General features: G+C 46.0%; 1 protein-coding gene across 1 annotated transcript in view; it reads left to right on the top strand.

The window, feature by feature from the left end:
- The window catches only part of arhgef49 (Rho guanine nucleotide exchange factor 49), a 34,252-nt gene that overhangs the window by 10,506 nt on the left and 6,081 nt on the right, over positions 1-17,665 (top strand). The window contains exons 2-3 of the mRNA XM_068328433.1: positions 14,504-14,649; positions 15,791-16,028. Of these exons, the coding sequence (XP_068184534.1) occupies positions 14,504-14,649; positions 15,791-16,028 (384 nt within the window). The remainder of the gene's footprint in view (positions 1-14,503; positions 14,650-15,790; positions 16,029-17,665) is intronic.

Genomic DNA, 17,665 nt, shown 5'->3' on the forward strand with positions numbered 1-17,665 from the left:
TGGACATATCCAGAAGAGAATTAGTGAATATATTGGTAGAAGGATGCTGAGTTTTGAACTGCCAGGCAGGAGGCCTAGAGGAAGACCAAAGAGGAGGTTTATAGATGTAGTGAAAGAAGACATGAAGGTAGTTGGTGTGAGAGAAGAGAATGCAGAAGACAAGGTTAGATGGAGGCAACTGATTCGCTGTGGCGACCCCTGAAGGGAAAAGCCGAAAGGAGAAGAAAAAGAAGCATTCTTTTTAGTGAGATTCTCATTAATATAGGATTTTTTTCCTTTCAGTTTGAAGCCTTGTCTCAGAAGAGCAATTTTGTGTTTACGATTCTTGATCAGCGCTGCAGGTGGTCTCCTACCTCCAGATGGTAATGGATAATATGTCTCAATCTGGTCTGGATCTACAGTATAGTTATCTCCAGATCCCTCAGTTAAGGACTCACTTGGTTGCTCCACAGTGTCGATGTCAATAATGATACAATATGAAGCATTACACTTAGGAATAAAATCAAAGGGCTCAACCAGTACCTGAGATCTGTGTCGTGTCTCAAAAAGAAATCGTTTAACTCATTAGCACAAGCAAGTTCATCAAGAGTGACAATTTGATTTCGCTTTGGGTTCATGTTAGTTATTTTTTTCAAAATCCCACAAGCCCTTGGAGTTCATAGAGCTGACACTATCCTCTAAAGCAGAACGATGGTTACTTCTGGCTTGCCTCAGCAGCCGATTTAGATCCTTTTGGGCCGCAGCCACGTCAACCCTGTCCCCGTTTTTAAAAGCCACTTTTTTGCTGTTTAAACAGTCTTTAACCTCCTTAGTGATATATGGCTTGTTGTTAGGAAAGTGAAGGACAGTCTTTTTGGGAACCACATTGTCCACACAAAACTTAATGTAGTCCGTCCGTCAGTCTCAGTTGCCTCATCCAGTTCCTGGTCATGGAAGATGCTCCAATCTGTGCTGGGGAAGCAACCTTTCAGAGTCTCAACACTGTCCTCCATCCACTGCAGGACAGTTTTCTGAACAGGCTTACTGGATTTAAGAGCAGTCTTATATGTGGGCATGAGCTGAACAGTAGCATGATCTGAGTTTGCAAGAGGACAAAGAGCTTTCATAAGTATAACAGCTCCGTGTCGAAAACGTATTGATAAACACCCTTGGCAGTTGGTTATTTGTCCATCTGTTTCTTTTTTTATGAGTCATAAAGTTTCTTCTTCTCCTTTCGGCTTTTCCCTTCAGGGGTCGCCACAGTGAATCAATTGCCTCAATTGCATCTAACCCTGTCTTGTGCATTCTCTTCTCTCACACCAACTACCTTCATTGTCATGACAGGTGGGGTATGGACCCAAATGCAGGACACAGGCAGAATAGCTTTTGTCCATGATTTAATCAGAACTCACAAAACTCCAGACAGGCAAGAATCAAAACTTAAACAGAGTTTAAAAAAAAACGTGGGCAGGAACAGAACAAAACTACACAACAGAACTGCAAAGCAAGATATCAAAAAAAAAACCTTCAGGACCAAATTCTGGACTTTATCTCCAAAACCTCTACTATGTGCTGTCCCTCTGATGTACTCATTTCTGATCCTATCCTTCCTGGTCACTCCCAGAGAGAACCTCAGTATCTTCATCTCTGCTACCTCCACTCTGTCTCCTGTCTTTTCTTCAGTGACACTGTCTCTAGACCAAACAACATCGCTGGTCTCACCACAGTTTTGCACACCTTTCCTTTCATTTTAGCTGAAACTCTTCTATCACACATCACTACTGACACGTTTCTCCACTCGTTCCATCCTGCTTGTACATGCTTATTCACCTCTTTTCCACACTCTCCATTGCTCTGGACTGTTGACCCAAAGTATTTAAAATCATCCACCTTCTTGATCTCTTCTCCCTGTAACCTCACCCTTTCACTTGAGCCCCTCTCATTCACACCCATGTACTCTGTCTTACTGCAACTAACCTTCATTCCTCTCCAGGACAAACCTCCACCTCTATGGCTTTTCCTCCACCTGTTCCATGCTCTCAATACAAATCACAATGTCATCTGCAAACATCATAAATCCATGGAGATTCCTGTCTAACCTCATCTGTCAGCCTTTCCATCACCATAGCAAACAAGAAGGGACTCAGAGCTGATCCCTGATGCAGTCCCACCTCGAACTCCTCTGTCACACATACAGCACACCTCACCACTGTCTTGCAGTGCTCTAACATACCTCTATGCCACTCCAGACTTCCTCATACAATACCACAGTTCCTCTCTAGGCACCCTATCATAATCTTTCTCCAGATCAACAAAAACATAATGCAGCTCCTTCTGGCCTTCTCTGTACTTCTCTATCAACCTCCCTCAAAGCAAATAATGCATTTCTAGTACTCTTTTTTGGCAAGAAATTATACTGCTGCTTACAAATGCGTTAGTCTAGCTTCTATTACTCTTTCCCATAGCTTCATTGTATGGCTCATCAGCTTTATTCTTCTGTAGTTGCGACAACTCTGAGAATCTCCCTTGTTGTTAAAAATGGGCACCAGCACACTTCTCCTCCATATCTCAGGCATCTTCTCACTATCTAAGATCCTGTTGAACAACCCAGTCAGAAACTCTACTGCCACCTCTCCTAGACACTCCCATAGCTCCAGAGGTATATCATCAGGACCAAGTGCCTTACCACTCTTCATCCTCTTCAATACCCTCCTCACTTCATCCTGACTAATCTTTGCTACTTCCTTGTCCATAACAGCCAGTTTTTGTTTTATCTCGTTTTCCTTGTTCATCAACTCTTCAAAGTACTCTTTCCATCTTCCCATTACACTACTGGCACCTGTCAATACACTTTCATCCCAGTCCTTAATCACCCTAACCTACTGCACGTCCTTCCCATCTCTGTCTCTGTCTCTCCAACCTATATAGATCAGTCTCCTCTTCCTTACAGTCCAACATAGCATACAAGTCATCATAAACCCCTTGTTTGGCCTGTGCTACCTCTATTTTCACCTTACGCTGCGTCTCCCTGTACTACTCTCCTCAGTCCCCTCAGTGTCCCACTTCTTCTTAGCTTACCCTCTTTCTATGTATACACTCCTGTACCTCCTCATTCCACCACTATGTCTCCTCATCTATTTTCCTTCCTGGTGACACAGCAAGTACTCTCCTACCTGTTTTCCTGATCACATTAGCTGTAGGTGTCCGGTCATCTGGAAGCTCCTCCTAACCACCCAGAGACTGTCTTAACTCCTCCCTAGAAGTCATGCAACACTCTTCCTTTTCAGCTTACATCATTTCATCCTCTGCTCTGCTTTGTCCTATTCATCTTCCTCACCACCAGAGTCATCCTATGCACCACCTTCCTATGCTGTTTGGCTACACTCTCACCTACCACTACTTTGCAGTCACCAATCTCCTTCAGATTACACCGTCTCCACAAGATGTAGTCTACCTGTGTGCTCCTACCTCCACTCTTATAGGTCACCCTATGTTCCTGCCTCTTCTGGAAAAAAGTATTCAATATAGCCATTAAGTCATAAAGTTTATATATTTATCTATTCATTCACGTTCCTCGCCAAAGACGCCGACGCAAGTTCTGGGTCAGACCATGATGCACTGCCTGCTGGTGGGAGAACTCTGTGATGGGTGTGCTTGGTTTATAATACCAATACAATAGTTTTCATATGTTTGGTATGAAGTCTGATATTATTGTTTTAATGTGGAATTTCCACGGGTTCCCGCTAGTTTGTTTTTTTTTTCAAAATGTTACAGCCTGGTGGTCATTCTGGGGCGGCAGTGGCTCAGTGGTAAAGCGGGCGGTAGAGCGGGTTGTCCTATAATTTAAGATCGGCGGTTCGATTCCCACTCCCGCCCCCCCCAAAAATACCCGGAGATGAGCTGACAGTGGGAGGTGTCAGCTCACCTCCGGAGCACTGCCGAGGCACCCTTGAGCAAGGTGCCGTCCCCTTTACAAATTGCTCATTTGAGGCACACCAAGAAGGAGCTGCCTGCCACTCTACCTCCCCTGCATGCCTACAGGCCCCCTTGTGTGTGTGTGTGTGTGACACAGGGGCCTGTACTCACAAATATATATGTATGCATGCATCTGAATCAGTAGCTAGAGTGTGCGTTCTTAATTTCCCTTTGGGGATCAAACCAGTATATAAAATTAAAATAAAAAAACAAAAAAAACAAAAAAACAGTAGAAACAGTAGAAATAAAGATGGAATAGTTTTCTTTTTTTTTCTTTTCACTCAATTTTTTTGCCTTAAATTCATATATTATGAAAGCTGAAATAACCTTCTCCACTCAAATTTTTTTAAGCTGTACCCTCATTTTTTGTCTTGTGATGTGGAGAGGAGGTGGAGGTGGCTCTGGTGGTTGGAGGGGGCTGTTGGTCACCGGTTTTAGTAGAGACACATGGAAAACCGGGTGGATCTTGAGGGAGGCTTGAAGCTGGAGTTGGACAGCACTGGGGTTAATGATCCTGTCGATGAGGAAGAGTCCGTTAAACCGAGGAGCCATTTTGCGGGAGTCCACTTGAAGAGGCAGGTCCCATGCCAACAACCAGACTCGTTGCCCCACCCGGTAGTCTGGAGCTGGGATCCTCCATCGGTCAGCCAGGTGCCGATTTCCCTCAGCCGTCCTACCCAGAGCCGCTTGTTTCTCCCTCCAGACCTGGTGGACCCTGTGGAATCTTTCCTAGGAGAGGACAGTGCAGTCAGTTAAAGTCTGTTATTTTTGACAAAGTCAGTGTCTATAAAATTGCCATCAGCCCCTGAGTCTATTAGCAACTGTACAGGCAAAGAGCATTGCGAGTAATGAATCCTACCTGGTGCACATATCTGGAAGGACAAAAGAAATTTGGCTCACTGGCGCCTACCGGTGAGCCCCGCCTTTTGGCAACTCGGGGGCAACTAATGAGAAGGTGGCCTACCCGGCCACATTGGAGGCAAAGTTTGTCCCTCAAGCAGTGCTGTTATTCGGCAGGTGTGAGTTGAGCCCTCCCCAACTGGACAGGCTCATCCAAAAACGACTTGATTGGCTGGAGCTCGGGGACATTGACCGAAAAGAAAGAGGAGGAGGTCTTTGTGCTGGGAGGGCTGGCAGGTGAGAAGGACGAGGAGTGTCGGGCCTGGTCCGTCTTTTTTCTCTGTCTCTCCCTGAGTCTATGTGTGTGGCTAATGTAACTAATTCATTCAGGGATGTACAGTCCTCTCTTCCAACTAGCTCATCCTTTATCTCCCCCCCTAGCCCCTTCCGAAAAATGGCCTGTAGTCCTTAGTCCCCCCCATCCACTACTGGCTGCAAGAATTCGGAAGTTAACAGCATACTTGGAGACTGTTTGACTGTCCTGCTGTAAGTCTAACAGTTGTTCTACAGCCTCTCCACCACATACTGGATGATCAAAAATAATAATAAGGATAATAATAATAATAATAATAATAATAATAATAATAATAATAATAATAATAGACCTTTATTGTCCCAAAGTGGGGAAATTTGTGCGATCGTGGCAGCAGGGGGGGGGGGTGTCAAACATAAATAGTTAAATAATATACATACATATTAACATCTGCAACATATGAAATTTACATATTCACATATTGGAAACATGTTAACATATATCATATTATCTGAATGTACATTATATTCACACATCAAAAATATACACTACAGGCTGATGTTTACATTGTTCATCCAGAATTAGAACGTTTTGTTCTTTGAGTTTGGTGAGTTCTTAGAGTTCCCTGAGTTTTTTGAGTTCTTTGAGTTCTTTGAGTGGTCTGCTGGGAGGACTGCTGGTTGTACAGTCTGACAGCCGTGGGCAGGAAGGACCTGCGATAGCGTTCCCTCACGCATCTCGGGTGAAGCAACCTATCGCAGAAGGAGCTCTCCAGTGATCTCAGTGTGCCCTGTAGAGGGTGGGAGTGGTTCTTTATCATCGATGACAGCTTGTCCAGGGAGCATCCCAGGACAGAACCTGCCCTCCTAATCAGCCTGTCCAGTCTCTTCCTGTCGGCTGCAGTGATGCTGCTGCCCCAGCAGACCACCCCATGAAAAATAGCTGAGGCTACAACTGTGTCATAAAAGGTCTTTAGGAGCGACCCCCGCACTCCAAAAGACCTCAGCCTCCGGAGCAGATAGAGTCTGCTCTGACCCTTTTTATACAGAGAGTGAGTGTTGGTACTCCAGTGCAGTTTATTGTTGAGGTGAACACCCAGGTACTTGTATGAGGACACCACCTCAATGTCCGTACCCTGGATATTCACCGGTGTAACCGGGCAGAGTGATCGCCTGCGGAAATCCACCACCAGCTCCTTGGTTTTACCCGCCTTGATCTGGAGGCGGTTCTCTGTCCTCCCTGTCGTCCCCATCGGTGATGAGGCCGACGATTGCAGAGTCATCAGAGAACTTCTGCAGGTGACATGTGGGGGAGTTGTAGAAGTCTGCAGTATACAGGGTGAACAGGAACGGAGCCAGAACCGTTCCCTGTGGTGCCCCTGTGCTGCAGACAACTGTGTTCGACACACAGTCCCGGGTCCTCACGAACTGCAGGCGATTGGTCAAATAGTCCAATATCCAGTCCTTGAGGTGGTGGTCCAACCCAGTGATCTCCAGTTTGTCCCTCAACAGTGCTGGTTGTATTGTATTGAAAGCACTGGAAAAATCAAAAAACATGATCGTCACAGTGCTCCCAGGCCTCTCCAAGTGGGACAGTGCTCGGTCTAGGAGGAAAATGACGGTGTCATCCACCCCGATGGCAGGCTGGTAAGCGAACTGGAGTGGGTCCAGTGATGGGCTCACCAGGGAGCGGAGATGACAGAGGACCAAACGCTCCAGGGTCTTCATCAGGTGGGACGTTAGTGCCACCGGCCTATAGCTGTTTAGGTCCTTGGGATGCGGGATCTTGAGCACGGGAACCAAGCAGTACGTTTTCCACAGCTGTGGAACCCTTCCCAGCTTCAGGCTCATGTTAAACATGTGTCCAACAATCCCACACAGCTGGTCTGCGCAGGATTTCAGGAGCCTGGAGCTGATCCCGTCTGGACCCGCAGCCTTCTTCGTCTTTATCCTCCGGAGCTGGTTTCTCACCTGGGACTTAGTGAGGGACAGGGTGGAGCAGGGGGACTGTGTGTTGGGGGGTGTGGGTGAGGGGGGTGGGTTGAAGAGGTGAACTGTAGGGGGTGGCTGTAACATGACCTGAGCAGTGGGGGGTGGCCGTGAGCTGGTTGTTGTAGAGGGGGAGGGGGAGGAGCTGTGGTGGTGTTGGAGAGGGGCAGGGGTAGGGGGGAAGGGCTACAGCGTGGAGGGCTGGGCTGGGGGGGGGGGGGGGGGCGTGGATGCCTGATCGAATCTATTGAAAAATTTGTTTAGGTTATCTGCCCACTTCTGGTCCCCAGTGACCTGGCGGTCCGGTCCTTTATGGCCTGAGATGGTCTTCAGGCCCCTCCACACCTCGCTGATGTTGTTCTGCTGCAGCTGGTCCTCCATCTTCCTCCTGTACATGTTCTTCCCCTCTCTGATTTTCCTCCTCAGCTCCCTCTGGACAGCCTTCAGCTCGTCCTTGTTTCCAGACTTAAAGGCCCTTTTCTTCTCCTTAAGAAGGACCTTAATGTCCAGGGTGATCCAAGGTTTGTTGTTGGGATAACACCGTACAGTCCAGGTGGGTACAGTGTTATCCACACAGAAGTTAATGTAGTCTGTGACGGTGTTTGTGAGACTGTCAATGTCCTCCCCATGAGAATCAGAGAATAAATCCCACTCTGTTCTGTGGAAGCAGTCGTTCAAAGCGTCTTCAACCTCGTCGGACCATCTCCTCACAGTGCGGGACACAGCTGGTTGCCTTTGCACAAGAGGCTTGTAGACAGGCAGGAGATGAACCAGGTTGTGGTCCGCTCTTCCCAGGGGGGGGGGGGGTGATGATATGTATGCCTCCTTGGTGTTGGCATAGCATAGATCCAGTATTTTACTGTCTCTGGTGAAACAAGTAACGTACTGGGTGAAGTTGGGCAGAGTGGAGGACGGGGGGGCGTGATTAAAGTCTCCAGAGATGAGGATGAGGGCCTTTGGGTGCTGCGTCTGCAGCCTGCTCGTTAGGGAGAGGAGGACGTCGCAGGCTGCGTCCGCGTCACCAGAGGGGGGAACATACGCAGCTATCACAATGGCGTGTGAGAACTCCCGCGGCAGATAATACGGCCGCACGCCGACCGCCAACAGTTTAATGTCCCGGCAGCAGTGCTGCTCCTTTACAGTGATGTGTCCAGGGTTACACCACTGATCATTCACGAACACTGCCAGCCCTCCTCCTTTCCTCTTTCCGCTCTCCCTCGTCCTGTCCGCCCGCACCAGATTGAACCCGTCCAGATGAACGGCCGTGTCTGGAATCGCCGCGCTCAGCCATGTCTCCGTGAACACCATGACGCTGCACTCACGGAAGTCCCTCTGATGCCGGGTCACAACCGCCAGCTCATCGATCTTGTTGGGGAGAGGTCGCACGTTCCCCATGATGATGGGACAGGTCTGAATTTCCTCCTCCTGGCCCGGCGTGTTTCCCCCGCTTCCTCCTCCTCAGCTCCTGAGGGATGTCGGGTTTCTCCTGGGGCAGCACCGCGTTGCTACGGAGCGCCAACAGCTGATCCCTACTGTAAACAATAGGGCCCTGGCTGCGTATGGGGTCCACAGACACGGTCGTGACCAATGTAAAAAACAACATGAAGACCAGCGCAAGTACAACAAACTTGGTCTCCATGGCATACTACTTAGTTACTTAAAATAAATTGGAAAAAAAGAGGTAAGAAAAAACAGTTAAAAAGAGGAAACAAAGACCGGTGTGGGAGAGCTGCCGTAATCAGTCGCCACTAGTGCAGCGACTAGTGGCTGCATCTCATCTGTAAAAAGCTTTTAATCAGTGAGTAACTGATTCCTGCTCCGTTATAGCTAAGGCCCAAGCTGCCGCCTGCCTATAATGAACAGTAGCTGTTGCTTTGACCAGTAACTTTGAAGGGTCGAGGTGATGCTTTGACAATTCAAAGTATTAACTTTGAATGACCAAAATTAATACTTCAACCATTCATAAGTCAAAGTATTAACTTGGGAATAAAAAAAAAGTATGTTTACAACAAAATGTGTACTTTTATAAAATTACATAGGATACACATGATAGCTAAAGTAGGCAATGAAAATGTATGTAGGGAAGATAGGTATATTTTAGTCGGTAGGTAAGCTTTGGTAGGTACAGGTTAGGTAAGCACTGAATGTTTGTTTTAAATATTGTTTATTGTTGTGGGCCCCATACAAAAGCTAAATGCTGCTTCAAGGGTAACCCATTTACAAATATGCATTGCCACCTATTGTATGTGAACGAATTTGTAATGCTTTTAATATATATTTGTAATAAAATGAACTGAACTGAACTGCCCTGATAGGAGCCTCACCAGAAAACCAATTTTTGCGTACATGGTGGGCTGCTGGTTAAAAACTAATGTGCATTGTCGGAGAAATTGTGCCCACGTGCCTAAATCCCCAGAATACTTAGCCAGGATAGGAATGAATGGCTCTCTGGGAAAAGACGTCTGGTAGGTGGGTAGTGCTGCACCTGGCTGGGGGGTCGATAAACCCAAGGAGCTGGTGGGTGAGAGTTGGTCGTTAATGGCTGCCAGCTGGGTTCTTAGCTGCGTCATGTCAGTGGAGAGATGCTGCAGGTGCTCCATTACTCGCTGCAGTGTCGTCTCGTGTTGGCCGACCAATGCTCCTTGTGTTGAGAGTGCGTGCTTGAGACATTCTGTCTTTGCTGGGCCAATTTTTTCTGGCCGGAAGATTCTGTTGTGAGCCGCAAGGCAAAAGCAAGGCCAGGGCCCCAGATGCAGAGTACAAGAGCAAATGGTTTATTAAGCACAAAGTAACAACAGAAAATCACTCTTCAGGAAGACGCTTGACTAACAAAGTAGCAACAGAAAATAATTTTCTAAGAAATACTTCTAGCTAATAAAGTATCAACGGAAAATCACCTTACTCAGGGGGAAGACCAAAAACAAGAGAATCACTGGTAACAGAAACTTGCAGCGGGAACGCGTTGCAGGAGATGAGGTCAGCAATGTGACGAGACACGGAATGCATGACAAGGAAAATCTTCCAGCACTGAACAACAGGGGAAGGGTCGTTAAATAGGCCCCAGATAATCAGCCTGATGAAACTCAGGTGTGGAGACCAGACTCTGCCCATGAGCCAAGGAGCTGGAGGGTGAGAGTTGGTCTGCCAGCTGGGTTCTCAGCTGTGTCACGTCGGTCGCTCCAGCACTGCAGAGAGGAAGAGGGAGAGCAGAGCAGAGAAACATGACCAGAGCAACAACACAACCATGACAGTCTAGGGTGCTAACATTTCGCCATACGTTATCCATGTTAACAATGGCGTCCATCGCGGTACAAATGTTTGGATTTTTACTGTTTTTTGCTTCTTTTTTAGTCAAGAAATCCCTCATTGTCAAAACTTGTCGCTCTCTCGCTGCAGCATGTAAACGAGCAGACATCATGTTGCCGTTAATAAGGCTGAACCAAACAGGTGAGTCTGGTCACAAAAAACTTCCGCAAGATCCAAACATAATGGCAATTTCCTGGTTCAAAATTTAAGTGAAGAAATGGATAAATTGTGAATATTTTTGTTGAATGAAAGTACATTTTTTCCCAATATTGCAGAAAAAGGTAGCATCAATTTTTGTTATTGTAAGTATTTAAAGCATGCGTCCCAGGGACACGCACGTTGTCTGATGATCATGCGTCCCTGTCAAAAAACGTGTGTCAAAGACGCATGCTAATGAGAACATTGGGGGTGTAGAGGCTAAGCCAAGCTTTAATTCATTAAGAAATTCCACCACACAGATGTGAATGAAGCGCTAACATCACTTCCTGGTGCATTTGTTCATGTCTATGAATGTTTGTAAGTCTGATGTTGGTGTCTTGACTTCCTGTATTCAGTCTTCTCACGGGCTTGTGGTTTTTTTCAGAACTTTAAATTTGTACATAAGTGTATTTGCAAGTCCTGGCTGAGATGCCAGCTTATTTCAGAAGTGCTGGTTAACTCAGCCAATCATTCTGTGACGTGAAAAAGTTCACTTGAGGAGTTTAGTGAGTTTTCAGTTTTTGTTTCATAGTTTGTAGAATGCAGCTGCAGAACTACATCAGCCTGGAGCCAATCAGTACACTTTTTCGGTTTGACTGTAACTTTTTGAAGAAAATCACCTCTTTCATCTTATTTTGTGCTTGGGTTTTATTTGATTGAAGCCAACATGAGCTTACAGTGGTGCTGCGGTGTTCTCATTCAGACTAGTTGATTCAATATAGATTCTAAAGACCATGTTGGGTGATCCTTAATACCTTGCTAAGAGACAACCAGATCAACAAGTGTCCCACCACAGCTTTAGCAGTGGTGGGCAGTCAGGGCCAGCAAGGACTTCTCTGCTGGCCTAACATATCCACAATGTATAGTGGATAGTGTTCCCCCTGACCGAATCCCGGTCAGGGTGAACCCTAACTAGTGAGAGTCCTTAGGCAAGAACCTTAATGCTATACCAGCCTGCCTCAGGCATTAGCAAACATAATATTGACAGATTCATATCGGCTCGACGTCACCCAGGTCATCCAGGTCCGCGACAGTTGCTAGGGAACCAAGGCAATCTGATGAGAAATAGGTTACTAGAACGAGACACACATAGACGAGGGCAGAGAATACGGAGTTGTGGAATGTCACTATACAAGTAATCCCAGAGAAAGGGGATATATGGGGTGGATGTGGGATGAATGGATGTTTTTAGACCCACGATCAAGGCAAGCAAGGAAACACCTGGTAGCCCAGTGTTCCAACATGCATAAGCAAAAACTGCTATCACAACTAGATATCGATGAAATACTACAGCAATGCTACGGCAAGGGGTAGCCAACAAATAATACCCTCCATGGAAGAGACTGTTAGAGGCCAAGATAAAGGTGACACGGAGAGGAATCAGACAGCTAGTTGAGCTGCAGAAAGGGAACATGGTGAGTAAAGGGGTACCCATGAAATACAAGCTCTCCTTATCTGAAGCACTCGAAACTGCCAAACAGAGACTAACAGCTCACACAACATCGATGCCCAGAGGCTAGTGGACCTGAGAATTGACCACAGCAGCATCTCAATACAAGAACCAGTAACCATCTCAATGGCAGACATCCTAGAAAGAATGTCAGAGATTAAGTGTTGGGCAGTACCGGGCCCTGATATGATCTGGCTAAAATACTGGCTAAAGAAGCTGACAGCACTGCATGAGCGCTTAGCAGCATAGATGAACAAGCTGCAAAGGGATGAGACTCACCCAGAGTGGCTGACTGAAGGTAGGACAGTCCTGATCATGACAGCTCCACATCAAAGATGCGTTGATAAACATGCTTGACGAATGGATATTTGTTCGTCTGTTTCTTTTTTTTTAATGAGTCATAAAGTTAATACATTTATTTATTATTCATTCATTCATTCACGTTACTCGCCAAAGATGCCGATGCCAGTTCTGGGTCAGACCGGGATGCGCTGCCTGCTGGTAGGAAAGCTCTGTGATGGGTGCGCTTGGTTTATAATACCAATACATTTGTTTTCATATGTTTTGTATGAAGTCTGATATTATTGTTTTATCGTGGAATTTACACGGTTTCCGCTAGTTATAATATAAAACAAAACAGTTGATACATAGTCATTTAAGGTCTCCTGCGCAAAAAATGTCCTAGTTGGTTGTGTGGAAGCAGACCTGTAGTTGCGGAATGGCACTTTCTGACCTGACCCATATGGGTATCACCTCAGCTGGTGTTCTCTGTATGAGAGGTCTGTATGCTGGGGTGAGAAACAGGGACAGATGGTCTTTTTGTCCGAGGTGGGGGCGGGAGACCTTGTATGTGCCCTTGATATTACTGTAAATCTTATCTAGCACGTTATGACCCCTTGTTGCACATGTAACATGCTTGTAAAATTTAGGAAGCACAGTTCTTAAGTCCAAGTGATTAAAGTCTCCAGCTACAATGAAAATGCCATCTGGGTGTGCAGACTGTTGTTTGCTAACAGTAACTAGTAGGGTCTTTAACTCTTAGACCTATGAACTATTATGGCCATTTTTTGGTACCTTTGATATTTGTCTCTATATACTACAAAAAAAATTATTTAGCATACCCATGCTTGGTATGTTTATCTTCAGTACAACTTCAGCTATATGAAGACATCACTATTATTTCCCTATAACTTACTATATTGACATATTGGGGCAAATAGACATACACAGTCAAATTCGAAAATGGAAAAATTGTATTTTATTGCACATAGGAATCAAAAACATGCTCATCGAATTGATTTTGAACTCCAAAAAGGTTGCCATATGCTTCTAACATAACTATATACAGTTTGTGTCACTTATGCCACTCTTCAAAGGAGTTTTTCAAAATAAGACGGTGCCACGTGAAATGCAGGAATTGCGAGACGTATTTGCATCACGTGACAAAATGCATGAATCGCAAGACATGTTCAAAACACGTGAATAAATGCATCCCCGCTTGTACGATGACGACTACATGAAGAGAAATACAGCGCCTGCCTTCTGAGGAATATGAGGAAGATGCTGGGTAGCGCCAGTCTGTTTGGGTCTCCTCATAGCCGGGCCTGGACACCAGCTCGGCAGCCCCGTTTCTTGCCCTGCCTCTTCCCTCGTTCGGGCAGGGGGATAGTCAACCACGGACTGCTTGCGGGTCATGTTATCTCCGGTGGGATGTTGTCATTGAAACTCCACCCGACTCAACCTCAAATTCCTTGGTGAGATGTGTCTACTGTAAAGTTTCTTCTTTCGTGGTTCTGCCATCTTTGTGACTTATTTGGACATTCAACAATGAGACAGAATTTGAAGTGGTGTGAGAGCTCAAACTGAACATTCTTGGCTTTGATGCCACTGGTGTCTTCCAGATGTTTCAGTAGTATTATGTGTTTGTTACAGCCATTGAGCTGTGGTGGGTCATCACAGATCGCTGTTAGCAGGACTGAGGGATGCTGGGAAAGCCTAACACTGCTCTGTGTTCTTAGTGTGGGGGGTCCGAAGGGCAGTCTTTTAAGGGGGTCTGAGGGTAGTGGGCGTAGAAAGAGAGAAGATACGTGATAGGGGAATGGATGAAAGAATAGAAAGCAGAATGAAATGTGAGCTGGGAGTGGAAGCTCAAGGTGGAATGAATGACAGAGATGCTGTTACAAGAAAACTCTTCCAGAATGACAATGTCAGCCATCTACTCCTTCCTGCTCTTCTCATTTTCCTCCTACTTTCTTCGTCCTTTTACTTTTTTCCCTGTTCATCATTGTAATCCCTCTGTCCCACATCCTGCTTTCATTCTCCTTCCTATTTTTTACACATTCTTTCCCTCACCCGTTCATTGCATTCCTCTCTTCCCGCCCTTCCATTTCCTTTCCCGTTCTCCCCCTCCCTCCCTCCATACATCTCCATACTGCCATACCTCCTCTCCACCAGCTGCAGTGCAGAGAACTCCGCCAAGACCCCCATCAGGCTGTCAGGTGACCAGGACGAATGCGCTGACATCACTGGTCCCTCGACCGGTTGTCAGCCTTCGGCCGTTGCCATGGCAACCTCGACAACGGTCTGCAAAGCTGAAGCTGGTGACGAGACGCCTGCAGAAGGATGGGTAAGGATTTTGTTCCTCTCTTCTGTGTGTCTTAAATGTATGGTCTGTTCCACGATTCACTTCTACCTCGAAGGTTATGGAATTTAAATCTATTCAAGGAGGACGGCGACAAGCAAGCGGACTGCAACGCATACACAAACACACACACACGCACACACACACACACACACACACACACGCACACACGCACACACGCACACGCACACATACACTCAGACAATGTGATGCAGAGGTATTTGTAGAGACAAGAACAAGCATGCACTGTCCTCCAGCAGCATGTCAGTGAAGAGAGGATCCAGCCCCCCTTTTCTTCCTGCTCTCTTCCTCTTCACTGGCTGGAGCTTTACACCAGCCTGAGCTGCAGCATTGAGCTCCTCTATGTGCATCTGCAGAACGGAAGAGCCCGATTGACATCAAGTAACATCTTGCATGCTAAAGGGCTGGAGGTGGTGTGAGAACAGATGTCGAGGTGCAGTTGCTTCTTGGCGTTTCAGTCAACGGAATCTGTGTCTGCATCCCAAAGTAAGGACTGTAATTTGATTGTTCAGCACATCGCTAATTATTCTCCTTGATTTCACCTCAGAGCTATGAGCTGTAAGTCCTGCTGCTTTGTGGTGTCGAGTGGTGAAAACCTTTCTGTGCGGCTCAGTCACCTAGATGGTGGCTGTCAGGAGATCGTAGATATTTCGGTGTAATTCAAAAGCCAGCATCATCGCATGCAACAGATGCAAGTGACCTGCTGGCATGTCACAGGATGACCTTTGGACTTTTCATCACAGTCAGCTCTGATGGGTTTGACTGATGAAATTCGTTTATCCAGAATGCTGCAGTGGGTCAGGGTTTCTGTTTACCTGACAAAAGGTCCTTCTCATGGGGTTTTCTGATTAGTCCTGCTTTCAAGATGGGATCAGAACAAATTTTCTGTTACTGGAGAACATGATTCATGCTGATTTAGGTTCTTTTCAGTGTTATGTAACAATGATCATTAAAATGACAACAGTTTGTCTGAACACTGCTCATGCAGATGTTCAGTGACCCTTCAGATGTGAATTCTCCTCATCTTTCTCAACTGATCTCCTCAGAGAGTTGGGGCCGTTTTTTATTCGTCGCTACAGCAACAGAAGCGTTTGATTGTCGCATGTGTCCTTCCCAACAGCAGCACAGCAGTCTGGGCTGCAGGCGCTCCAGCTCAGATGCAGCCTATGAGCTTGCTGAGACGGTGAGGGTGCAGCGGGAGTGTCGCCTCCGGCCCCACTACAGCGACCCCATGCCAGCCGACGCCTCCAAGCGCAAACAGCTGGAGATGAAGATTGCCGCCGCCGCCAGACTCCATAGCCATCGCCGAGACCGTGACAGAGACCGTGACAGAGACAGCGGTAGGGTTTTATAAATCCGTCATACCCTTATGGAATTATCAAACATTCATTCAGTAAATTATCAATCAAGTTCAATCAAGTTTTATTTATATAGCGCTTAATCATGGCAGCAGACATTTCAAAGCGCTTTAACAGACAGAGAAACCCAACTGAGCAAGCATAAGCGACAGTGGCGGGGAAAAACTCCCTCGATGAGGAAGAAACTCTGGGCAGGACCCAGACTCTTTTGGGCGGCAATCCGCCTCGACCGGTTGGGTGGAAAAGAAATCAAAGGAAGATAAGAACAGCATCAGAGAGAGAGAGACAGAGAGAGAGTGACAGATGGTGATAATGATGGAAGCATATGCAGAATATGTTGACTGCATATTTAGTTGCATCTGTACTTAAGACTGATTCATAACTCAGGAAAGAAATACTTCTGGGTGAAATATTTAATCGATGAAAACTCAGTTCCACTTTACATGTGTCAACATTGACATTGCTGGATGTTCAGATGCATTTGTCTTATTTTCTTTCGCAACCAGAAAAGACACACAAACATTTTGAAGTTTAAATTAGTCACCTAGTAAGAATATTGCTGTTCCATATCTGGTTCAGAGTTACGATGAGGAAGAGGGAAAAAATAAACTTCAGAAACTTTTACATTGGAGGACAAGCTGAAGCATGAAAGCAAGCATGGTGTACAGTTTGATTTATGTAATGAAGCCATGAACAAAACTTTGTTTTTTTATCCCTTAAGACAATCACAGTATTGTGTGCCTCATGAATGAGACGGTGTTTATCCATCAGGCTCTAAATTACTCATCCTTGAGCCCAAGTTTCCACCAACCTTCAACAAAGTCTGTTTTATCCAAGTCTTTGGTACTACATTCCCCATTATCCAACACATTGAAATCTTTCGGTTAGTTCCTCTACATCGACTGTTTATGAAGGCAGATTGAGTGTGAAGTCTCCCACCCCAAGTTTATAGCATCACTCCCAAAAAGACACAGAAATTACTTCATAGCTCCAGGTTCATTGGCTCTAGAGCCTCACAAAAAAGACATTTCTCTGTCTGAGGCAGTGACCGACATCCCTGATGTATCTAGTGTTATGACTCCATTCTTTCTCTGTATGAAAACCTACATGTTGTTCACTTTCCATAAATATAATCAGAAGTCACATAATTAAAAAACGGCAGATCAGATCTTTTCTCCTCATCAGGGACGATGAATTACTTCCTATTTTTTATATATACTGATTTGATCCCCGAAGGGAAATTAAGAAAGCACACTCTAGTTAGTTGTTCAAACGCATGCATATGTACATACTAGTGAGTACAGGCCCCTGTAGTGCACACACACATACACACACAAGGGGACCTATAGGCATGCAAGGGGAGGTAGAGTGGAAGGCAGCTCCTTCATGGTGTGCCCCAAATGAGCAATTTGGAAAAGGGACGGCGCCTTGCTCAAGGGTGCCTCGGCAATGCTCTGGAGGTGAGCTGACACCTCCCAATGTCAGCTCACACTGTGGGTGTTTTTGGGCGGGAGCGGGAATCAAACCGCTGATCTTGAATCAAAGGACGACCCGCTCTACCACTGAGTCACTGCCGTCCCTATTGCCTCTAATTTT

This window comes from Antennarius striatus, chromosome 12 (genome assembly GCF_040054535.1).
Source record: "Antennarius striatus isolate MH-2024 chromosome 12, ASM4005453v1, whole genome shotgun sequence".
Classification (NCBI taxonomy): Eukaryota; Metazoa; Chordata; class Actinopteri; order Lophiiformes; family Antennariidae; genus Antennarius; species Antennarius striatus.